Here is an 11917-nt window from a genome sequence, read left to right as displayed (position 1 = left end):
CCCTCCGTGGCATCCTTGCCCTCTTCTTGCTTCTTCTCTGCCAGCCTCATTGTTTTCTCTCACTGACCACTCACTGGCTCTCTCTACAGAGAAAATCAGCTGCTCAGAATTTTCAAGCTTTTCATCCTGCAGTTCCAGACTTTAGACCAAGACGAGCTTGAGTCTTAATTCCAAATGGCGATGGACTCATCCTTAGGATAATGTGCTTAAACCCGGCAAGAAGCCTGGGAAGAACACAGCAAAAGCTGTGAACCGAGCGGATGGAGTTGGAGGTGGGAGAGGGTGCTCCGTAGCTCACTAGCCAGAGGAGGGTGCGGCAGACAAAACTACAGATGTTTATTATACTTCCACTTTCTCTCCCATACCTACTGCAAAACCAACACCTGTTTTAGCTCATCTCGAGTTCCGCAGAAATAACATTCTACAACCTTCCGGATTTGGGCAAGAGCACCTTAATTTTAGCAAAGCCAATTTTCGATCAAGTGAATATTCCTAAATCCCGAACTTGAAAATACGCACAGTAAGACAGGAAGGTGTAAGTGGGTGGCCGTGGCTGGCAGGGATCAGCTATTACAAACTTTCTAGTTCAGCTCAATTTCCAGTTCTGTGTGGTTCCTGATGTTTATTCCCACTCCTTCTCCTTGTCTAAAATAAAACTCTTTTCACCCGAGGACAGCCTATATTTGCAGATGCTAACTTCAAGTGTGTGGTGTTGCAGAGGTCCATTTGTATTTTAGGAGGCAGCACGGTGCATTGTGCTCAAACTTTGGTCATTTGCTTATCAGCCCTATGGTTTCTGCTGCTATCTGAGTGGCGCCCGCATTATGAATTACTTGTTCTATTTCTGTTGTAAACGTAAATATCCACTTTAGTCTTATCTGTCTTTGTTTGCACAGATGACAAAAATGACATAATTTGAAAGAGGCCGACTTCAACCATTTGCAGTTATCTTGTACACCTCTTCACGCTGGGGAATCCAGAGGTAGAAAAACCACAAATATACAATGGCTCGTATCTGCAAGAGGATGTGTTTGTTTGAGTCAAACACGTCTTCTACGACTTATTTGTGCAGAAGACGACAACCAAAATGTCTCTATTGTCAGTCTTAGGGGAAAAAATAAGAAGCATATTCTGTCAATCCTTTGGCTCAGAAAAGGGATGGAACCTTTTTTCTTTAATATGGTTTTGTTTACCATAAAACTATTATTTATCACACAATACATCAATGCATTTTTCATCTAAAAGGCTAAAATATTGCAGTGAAGACTAAAATCTTTTTATCATCACCTCCCCACCCCCAGTTAGGACACATCAGAGTTACGAATTCAGATCGCACCCTTCCAGATTTTTCTTTGCATCTGGCCACAGAAATCCCTGTTCTGTTTAATGGCCAGTTAATGACTGGTCCCAGATTTCCTTAAAAGCCTCAGAACCGCAGGTCTCTGTGTGCTGGAGTGCACCCTCGATGTGCAGGGGGTTCACAGCTCTGCCTCGTCTTCACTCCCTGCTTGCACAGGTCCTGGTGAGAGAGGGGGCCTTCTCAGATCTTTCCTGGGCGTGCATGTGCATAGCCCAGCACATGCACGTGGCCCTCTAGACCCTGAGAGCCATTATTAACTTTTTAAAGTTCCCTACGGACATCTCATTTCCCAGGTCCTGAAGTTCCTTGCCAGGCTCTCATTTGTTCCAATTGGCTTTGCAGCCTCAAGTAGGAACAGGGTTAATCAATTGCAGGATTATTTTTGAATGAACGCTCTGGGTACAAGGCTGTTCCCATAGAGTGAGCTCTGAGGCAGGTGAGATGATGACTACACCCTGTAAGGGAGGGTTTGCCAGGGAGCCGAGTCAGGTTAGACGGTGACAGTGCTCTGGCATGGGACATTCCGAGCCCAGTCTGCTCCCTTCAGGGGCTGCAGGGCTGCTGGTTTTCAAGGCTCCTGTGGAGCTGGGGAGAGGGGCAGCAGACTGAGATAAAATACCACAAAACCTGCTGTTCTTACCAAGTTCAATTGTTACAAACCTTGGGTTAATTTCTAGAGTTCTGAAAACATTTCCAAAACTTTTTTTTTGCCAGTATTTTTGATGCTTTTGTGGAGAGGCAGATTAACAGATGTCCTCACTCCACCGTTCTTGGAAGTCTTGTCCTGTTTACTCACTTTTGACGGAGACAAGTACAAGGAAAAGATGATACCATCCACACGTATGCCCTGGACCTGGTGGGAAATGTGGTCAGCTGCAGAGCAGATGCCCCAGTCACCAAGGGCAGCTACTGCTCACATCTGTTGAAAAGCACCATTCCAAAACGAGACCTCGAGTTGCCAGATCTTCCACATTTTAGTAGAATCTGGAACCCCAGGATTTTGTGTGAAATTTCCACATTTTATCATTTTAACTAAAAAAAAAAATCAAAACACCAAAAATAACACCCATGACAAAAATACCATGGTTTGGAGCAGCAAGTCTTATGGATCAATCCCATTACTGCTATGTGAACTTTTCCTACCAAATGACTTCAACTCAACACACCTTTTCAAACAGCTTCTACTGTGAGCCCAATAATGTGCTGCGTGCCGCAGAGTTGATGGAACTCGCTCCTGGACCTATGTTCCTCCCCCCCAGCTTTTGAGGCACTCAATGGAGGCGGAAATTTTTTTCTAGTCTCCCCCAAAAAAGGGGTACCTGCAGACAGATTTGTTATTTCAATTAGCCCAAGGCGAGGTATCCTGAGAGGAGCTGAAAAGGACCATTTTGCAGTCATCTCTCTAGAGAAGTAACTGTGTGAGTGTTTATGAGCACACGGTGACTAGGGCTAGGGAAGGGGTACAGTGAAAGTTGCACAAATCCCAGGACACAGGGCCAGAGAGCCAACTTCCGACCCGCAGGAAAAGCACCGGAGGCGGAACCCCGTGGAAGCTTCTTTCCTGGTTTATTCACTCCCGTGGCTGAGCACCTCCTCCAGCTGCTTCCTGAAAGGGGGGCAAGGGAGATCTCGAGTTTCTAAAAATGTCTTCATGACACTTTACACTCAACTGAGAGTAAGCAGGTAGGAAATCTTTTTCTTTCAAAATCTGGACGTACTTGCCTCACTGACTTCAAACTTCTGGCGCTGCTATCGACAAGTGGAGAGCCACTCTGATTTCTCATCCTTCCATGGGACCAGCTTTCCCACGAGCTTCTCTTGGTACGAGCGTTCTGATGTTTCAAGACGGCGTGCCTTGGCAGAGGGTCCTGTTCTCATTTGTTTGCTGAGCACCCCTCTTCTCTCCCATTCTAGAAACACAAGTGTTTGATCATCTCCTCCCCTACATTTTCTGCTCTTTCTGGAGATCCTATTACTTGGATATTGAATGTCCTGGTCTGATCCCAATCTTTTATCTTATCTTTTTATTTTTGCTCTATCAATCAGGTGATTCTTAATTTTAGCTCCCAACCCTTCTACTGAATTTTTAATTTCTGAGAACGTCTCCCTGTTCCTCAACCATTCCTTTTCACAGAATTCTATCCTGAGTCTACAGGCGACTAATCTTTTCTAGCCTCTCTGGAGATGGAATAGTTTCCTGAAGCGTCTTCTTTCTTAGCCTCTGATTCTTCCGAGTTATTGGCTTTTGGACTTCTCGGTCATGTTAGCAGCTTTCATCAGATGTCAGGCTGCCCTTGGTAAAGCTGGAGGATTGAAAAGCTGACAGAGGTTTGTTGACTGAGTTCCACTGGAGTGCAGTAGTTCTCAATCTTGGCTGTACAATGGAATCAAGCTTGAAACAACACCGATGCTCCAGAAATACTTGTTTTATTGTTGTAGAATACGAACTGGGTATAGCGATTTTGAATTTCTCCCCAGGTGATATTACCCTGCCGCCAAGGCTGAGCAGTACCATCGAGGAACAGCAAACTGTTCTGCCTGGACCAGTTCTTCAGACCTTTCTTTTCAGTGCATGAGGCTCTTCAGGGAAGACTCTGATATCCTCCCATATACCTATGTTCGCTTTACTCTGTTTTCGATATGGCCCCTTCACGCTCCACTGTGGGTGGCATCTCCAAGTCCAGAGACTTCCTACTTCACCTTCTGAGGACGAACACGAGGGCCTCTGTGGAGTGGCGATTGTTCAGTGCAAAAACATGGGGAGGGATTTTATAGATCTAATGGCATTTTAAACAGTTTTCAACACATCCTATTTTAGGCCCTTCTCTCCCTTAACCATCACTTCAGGACATACTTCTATTTTTGAGCCTTCAGGCTATTCTGCATGTAAATTTCATTGGCATGCGTTTTCCCCGATAAATTAAAATTTGGCTTTCTTCCGTTGGGTTTCCACACTTCTGGTGCTAATAACTCTGCCCCCATTCTGCCTAGAGTTGAGACTTAAATTCTTTGCTGTATTTTCAGTGGGGTGTCAAGAGCGTGTCAAATCTGTTGTCTTCAATTTATCATTCTTGTACATAAGAATGTCTGTCATTCTTCGTGTATGAAAGTGAACTCTGAGTCATACACAATTAGTTTCTCCATATATTCCCCCCCAGAAATAAAAAAAAATGGATTCCTAGAAAAACAATTCTAACAATGAAACCACAGCCATAGTAAAAGTACTATGCTTTATTGCTGTTGTTGTTGTTGAATGAGACCTGGATCAGGGAAGGTGGAGGTCAAAGCTGTGTGAGCTGGTTAAGGAGAGGGAGCAGTCGGGGCTGGGGACCAGACCTGGGCTCCCGAGTTTTGACATATAGATAAAATGTTAGGCAAAGAGGTGGCAGATTATGCACACAGACTGAAAAACAAAAACCAACCAACCAAACAAAAAGCCAGCAGCCCGTGGCCCCGTGTGGTCTACAATCACACTCTAGTTGGTCCATATGGGGAAATTTAGATTTTTTGCTTCTTTAGAAAGCATGATTGCAGGACCCCGAGCAGCAGGAGCTAGGTGGCAGCTGCCCCTTTGGGTGGCACAGCAACCCCCATGTGCTATAACACCTGCTTGGCCTCTAAAAGCATTTGAATTTGCAATTTCTGGGATGTGGTTTAAGTTTTCAAAAAATAACAACAACAACAAAAGCAATCCTTCTCACGGCAGAAGAACCCTACTTAAGTCAGAAAGAATTAAAACATTTATTGGGCATAAATATATTACATATACACTACAGATACAGTTAGGTTATTACATATAGCATAGTATTTGCAAAATCTATACATTAAAATTGATATGGCAGTTTCAATACAATGTATATGAAATAGTCTAAAATTTACAATACAGGAAAACATGATTATTTCTTTTTCTCCTAAAGTTGAAAAGATTGGAATGTATGTCCAACAGTGAGGTAAAACATTTTGTCTTTAAATTTAAAGAATTGTGCAAGGATAACATTCAAACACATTCAATTAGGGCACTTTTCAATTTTGACAGGAATACTGAATTACTGTAGCCAACAAAACACAGTTAGAAAATGTCAACATTTCAAGTTGATAAGAACAAGGCAGGTAATATGAAAAAAATCTTTTAAAAAAGTTTTTTTAAACAATTTCTTTGAGGACAAAGGGCAGTTTGCTTCACATGACTGGAATTTCTTGTGCCAGGGATGAGTTTGACATACAGAGCATCAGAAAGCCACGCACTCATTCCTACATACTGCAAAAGGGCAGAGAGAGAAGGTTAACATAACACTTTATTTTATTGTTCACGCGTAATGGCAATATATATAGTTATATATCAATATCACATATACATATTTGTGATAGAAAACAGTGCCATATAGAGTAATAACTTTCTGTCTGAGGGGTTATGATGAATACCAAATAAAGGAGAGCAATAAAATAAAGTGCCGTCAGCTAGTGTTTTGCACACTTCTGCTTTCTGGTGGTTAAATCTGGTAGTATGAAAATCTCAGAAAGATCCAATATTCATAGTAATTTTGGCCTAAAGTATTATTTCATTTAAAAAAATCTCAACTGAGTCAGAGCAGTTGTCCTTTGTAGCAGCAGTTCTAAAGTGTTTCCAAAAAGGGACATTTTTTTTTTCTTTCTGCAAACGAGGTTCTTGTACTCATTTGAATCTTCATTGCTTGAAAAATGCCTTCTTCCCAAAACACCTGCTTGAAATTGTCTCAAAATGCAGATGCAATGTTACAGTGGGTTATATAATACACAATTAAATAGAGGGATACATTTTGGAAGGCCAGACTTTGGCAAAAATATATTTACCTTGATATCATCAGTTTGCAAGGCTAATTAAACTAATTATTATAGTCAATAACAAAATACAGAACTCTCTAGTACTTACTACATCAATATAGGCACACAGAATAATTCATTAATCTTAGCACTTTCTTTAAGAGATGATTATGATTTTTTGGGTACATGTAAACGTTTCAATCACTGATAATGGATTTTATTTTTTTTTTTGGCATTTAATGCACTAGATGCTCTTATCTTTAAAAACACAAGAAAATGTCAGAAGGTTGATAATACTACAGATGTTGCCAAGGAACAAGACTGACCTAAAATTACAAAAGTATAAAACACACAAAAAATAACATGCTACAGGGGAAAATTAGTACATAAGTACATTTAAAAAATTTTACAATAAATAAAGATTGCACTGTAATTGGCATTTAAAGTACTGTATGCAGAATATAGTATAAATAAACCAAAAACAAAATAATGTTGGCTTCCCCATGACTTTGGTATGGGAATATTATAAGCTGGTACAGGATACTGCATCTTAAGACAACACAGACCAAGCACAAAAGAGCGATGAGGAAGAAAAACCAAGTAGCAAAAATATACAAAAACAGAAGGCGGGGGGGATACACTGTGTCTGTTGCACCCTTTTGGAATATATTTGCACCTCCAACTCTTAAATGTCCCTGAGGTACGCGAACATTATGGACTTCATATAAATAATCCAATGACTTTGGGTTAAAACTGATTATCTCATGACTCAAAATAAACATGCAAGAGTAACACTTTGCACTCCAATAGCACCTGTTAATCAAGGATCTCAAAGCACTTACAAACGTTAGAATCCCCATTTTATTTTATTTTATTTTATTTTATTTTTAATGCATGGGAAAACTGAGGCACAGAGAGGTAAAGTGACGTGTTCAGGTCATGCAGCGAGTCAGTGACAGATCCAGGTAAAGACTCTGGGCTCCTCGGCCCCAGACACCCTGTGCTTACAGCCAAATTCCACTCCCTCTCCGCACACGGCCGGGTCAACCCCACAAAGACAGTAACTGCAAATTTGAATGACTCTCTCTTGGGTTTTACCAGTTTTCATCTGCTGTTAGCTTAGTATTATGTGCACCGAATTAAGGTATGGAAATTCAATCACTTCATTTGATACCTCAAAGAACAGCCTAAAGGCAAATCTTTCAAAAATAATGAGCTGACGTATAAGAAGGTTTCTCACAATTAGTGTAAATCATGAACGATGGGCAGAGGCACTAAACTGTCACCAGTTCTTGTCATATAACTCTGGTCAAACGTAACAGAATATAATAACTCTAGTGATTAGATTAGAAGTAGTTATATACAAAGACAAACAAACAAGTTAAAGCAGCTTTTAAAATAGCTGAACAAGGAAACAACTAACTATTGCACAATGCCCTTTTAAAGTTACTGCTATAAATCGACGTGGTAAAATCTACAATGCTCCATAATTTATAGGTGCATTTTGGTTACTTGATTTCTTAGACAGGCAGCTCATAGTGTTAAAATCATAAGAGATACAGATTATTAAAACATTTTAGATTAAAGTACACTTTTTGATCTTAGTGAGCTAAACAGTTAGATAACTGAGTGACAACGCGGTTGTTGAGGGCAGCCTTCTCTGAGCGAACACACCGTCTGCAGGTTGCCGTGTGGTCGCACTCCGCACGACACCGGCACCCTAGCCCTGTGACGACACACACTGTGATTCTCGTTGACAGCTACAGATGGTCAAGACGTAGAAGTGACTAGTGAATATAAATTACTAAACTGTAACATGGGAAAAAAAATCCAAGGCTTGCACAAGACATCAGTGAAAACAGGAGGCAGGTCTGAAAATACGAAAGAAAGATAAGAAAGCTAGCTTTTGGTATCTGATTTGCTCTTCTCCTTCTCCTTCTTTTTTTTCTTTAAAAAAAAAAAATCCAGTTTAATCTCTTTCTAGTTTTGCATTTCAAAAAGGTGCACCAAAACACTGATATTTTTTTCCTAGCTAAATCTGTAAAACAAGAGAAATATATAAATCAAAGAACAAAAGGGCGTAAAAAGGGGGTTATCTGAATAAATGTGTATATTAAAATGTGTAGCATTAAATTCATACCTCTAGTTTTGTTGGGTTTGTCTACTTCATTAAGAAGTACTGTAATATAAAGGCAAATAAAATGGACAAAGTCGCAAAGCCAACCACAATGATGGCTGCAAACTGTTCATCAGTAGGCATCATGCTCTTCATTTTGGGATCGTCTAAGCTCCCCATGTCCCCTGGAAGCAGGGCCTCGCTGCGCTGTAACACAAAGGCTGCGGAGGGGCTGAAAGCCCCGCACAGCTCCTGAGAGGTGTCTACGCAGCGCCGACACGCACACACGCGGAACCTGTAGTCTGTGTTGGTCTGGAGGCCTGAGATGTGGAATGTGGCTTCTTCCCCCTTGTACACCTTCAAGAAAAGGAAAAGTTCTGGTCAATTAATTTATACAAATACTGCAGTCTCTAAAGTAATAATCACATTAACATCAGGAGGCTCATGGACCTGGCTTGAACTCTGCAACATCAAGGATTATACAGAAAGGTATTTCTTCTAGTCTGTGTGCCATCCATAAGCAAGGTATCCCAACGCACTCTGAATCAAACAATACACAGCTCAGTGACTCTGACAGTGGCAGAAGGAGGCAGGCACAGACTAGAATTGTAGCTGACATGAGTAATACACATGCATCTAGGTACATTTCAATGATCATTTAGGCTATAAATCAGAAGATGGCTTCATTCTTACAAAGGGCTCTACGATCTGGATCCACAGAATAAGGAGATTTTAATTAAAACAATTAAAAACAATGAATTGTATAAACAATGAAATGCAAAGTTTCAGTCGAACAACTTCCTGACAATTGGATACACCAAGTAACACAAGGCCAGTAAGATACCCCGCCTCCAGCCCTAGGAGGTAAGCACTATTCGGACTTCGACTTGTGTAATTAGTTTCACCTGTTCTAGAAGTTCATCGAAACAGAAGCAAAGAGTATACACTCTCCGGTGCCTACGAGATTCATCCACAGTCCTGATTTCAGTAGTTACCACTTTCACTGAGGAGTGTTCCATTGGATGCCCACACCTCAATCTATCCATTTCTTTTTGACGGATACTTGTGTTGTTTTCAGTTTGGAGCTTTTATATAAGAACTGTATGAACATTTTTGTACAAATTTTGAGGACTTAAGTTTTTACTTATCTTAGGCAATACATAGGAGTCGAAGTGCTGGGTCACAGGGAAAGTCTACATTAAACTTCAGGAGAAACAGTTTCAAATGTGACTGAATCACCCCGAACTCCCATCAGGGAAGTATGCGAGCTCCAGGAACCCCACACACCCCCGCCCAACATTCGTTTTGTCGTCTTCTGTGTGTTAGCCATGCTAGTGAGTGAGAATGGTACCTCACCTGCTCTTCCCTGATGACTAATGATGTTTCCCACCTTCTACATGCTTATTGGGCACTCATACATCTTTGGTGAAGAGAAAGTTCAACGTTTTTTTTTGTCTGTTTTTAATCTGATCTTATTAATTTGCAGAGATTCTTTATATAATCTGGATATACATGCTTTGTCAGATGCACGTTGCGAATACCGCCTCCCAGTTTTATAGACTGCCTAATAATTTCTTGAGAAATTTTCGATGTAGTCCAATTTATCACAGATTATCATTTAAATAATTAAGCAGTCTGTCTTAAGTGTTCTCTCTGTGTATGACCGATCTGTTTTTTTCTAGTAGGGATCCGAGATGTTTTCTCCCCTTTGTTAATTCTAATATAGGGTGTGGCAAACATAGGTTTACAGTTGCGTACATAAAACACAGAGTTTGTGTATTATTATTTATTAATTATCATATTATTTTCCATAAGAACGACTTTAAACCTACTCTTGCCCCACCCTGTACGGTGCCCACAAGCCTCACTGGTACAGGACTGAAGAGCTGCCCGCTCACTCAGAGATCTCCACCCCGGGATGACTGATGCGTGAGAGTCTTTGAGGGAGGAGAGGTCTCACAGGGTCCTTTTATCAAAGTGCTACTGGTCCTCAAAACACTTACAGAAGATGAAGATTAGATCAAAATTACACGAAAATGTATGGTTTATACCAGCGCCAGTCAACAGAGACAGGAAAAACTAGCTGGAGTTTAACCAGATCAGTAAGAGATTGGCTGGTGAGAAAATTAAACAAGAAAGGAAAATTAAGTGCTCTTTCTGTAGGAGTGGCACTGAGTGAGTGCTTAAAACATGCTTGGTACCTAGGAATTGCATAATAAAAGTGAACTATTGTTATTATTACTATTTAAAAATTAAAAACTCCAAATATGTTCTTAAAATACAACAATTAAAAATGACAGATATGAACATTTTCAACAGGCTACCTTAGTAAAGCTGTCAACTTTGCCCATTAATAAAGTACCATGGAAGAAGAGTATTTCCAACAATGTTAACTCTGTCGGAAACATTTACCAGCCATGGAGAGTTAGTAGGAAGCTACAAATGATGAGTGTTTCTGAAGCCTCTTGACAACTTCTACCAAGAAGCAGGACCGTCCACCAGCGAACATAGGAGTGCTGGCCGCACATTTAGTGCGGGGCGAGCTGACAGAGAAGAGAGCAAAGGACTCTCCTGGCTTTGAAAAGGCGCCGGACTTTTAATGCTCACCTGATATTTAGCCTTCTTCTTAAGATATTTCCCTCTCTCATTTTCAAACCTTGTAAGAAAACTTTATGTGTCTCATTTATTACACTTTTGTTTAGTGACTAAACGCCAGGAAAAACTGCTTGTTTCTCATGCTGTTCCAGATTCATCATTGCTTTTGTCACGTGCTTTGTAAGATGTTAAGCATGTTTGCCTTGGTGAGCTGCCCTGACTCTTTCAAGGTTGTGGTCCGTGCCTTTGCCACTGGAATTAGGGACAGAGCTGGGCTGGAGCAAGCAGGAATGGAAGAACTGCCCTCCACCTCTGGAATAGAGAGAGGCCACCTCCTTCTCACTGCTCTGATGACGAGTTAAGTGGGTATTTTAAGATGAGCATGTTGTCATGATGATGGCCCTCACTGTCACATGGCTGGCTGGTTGGGAGTTCAGACTACACTACAACAGACAGTCCATGAATTACTTCCCAACATGTGGGTGGTCTCAGGAAAGCAATGACACACCTTTGTTTAAAGGTATCTTTTAATTATGGATGTTCTCTACTTTCTTAATTTCTTAAATTTAAGTGTTCAAGTTGCTATTTTCTGAGACGAGTCTTTTCTTGGAACCTGCTGGGACCATTCACAGAAGGAATGACTGGCAGCCCACGGAACCAGTGCACCAGTTCGATGAAGCAGGTCCGCTCACACCCACTGTTTGAGCTTTGGTTTCTATCTGCGGTGCCCCAGGTACACAATTCACTGTGACCCTTTGGTGGTTGTTAATGTTGGCATGACTAAGGCCATCTAAGCCTCAGCTACAAGGTTTCCTGATACACTTCTTTTGTTCATTCTCTTGGGGGCCCGCCTCTTGAAATATTTGTTCACACTCACCAAAGGGTAAAATATTAGAGCCCTTGGAGCCCTCTCCCTTTTCTTTGTGCGACCCGGAGGGACTGGGTCCTGCCTGACATGGCCACTGGGAGCCACTGGGCAGATTCCTCTCAGGTACAGGAACTGCCACTTTCTAGGTTTGTGAACTCGGGCAAGTAGAGCTTTGAGC

The 11917-nt window shown here is 41.3% G+C and overlaps 1 protein-coding gene across 2 annotated transcripts in view; it reads right to left on the bottom strand.

Annotated features, from left to right (window-relative positions):
• Positions 1–5082: 5082 nt before the first annotated feature.
• Positions 5083–11917, bottom strand: part of FNDC3B (fibronectin type III domain containing 3B) — a 316784-nt gene continuing 309949 nt past the window's right edge. For both annotated transcript variants that reach the window (XM_045851135.1, XM_045851136.1), the window contains exon 26: positions 5083–8633. In XM_045851135.1, coding sequence (XP_045707091.1) covers positions 8322–8633 — 312 coding nt within the window. In that variant the 3' untranslated portion in view covers positions 5083–8321. The remainder of the gene's footprint in view (positions 8634–11917) is intronic.

The sequence above is a fragment of the Phyllostomus hastatus genome, unplaced genomic scaffold, assembly GCF_019186645.2.
Source record: "Phyllostomus hastatus isolate PE091 unplaced genomic scaffold, TTU_PhHast_1.1 phas_contig_86, whole genome shotgun sequence".
NCBI classification, from domain to species: domain Eukaryota; kingdom Metazoa; phylum Chordata; class Mammalia; order Chiroptera; family Phyllostomidae; genus Phyllostomus; species Phyllostomus hastatus.
The sequence above is the reverse complement of the archived record's forward strand: the minus strand, read 5'-3'. Positions and strand labels throughout refer to the sequence as shown.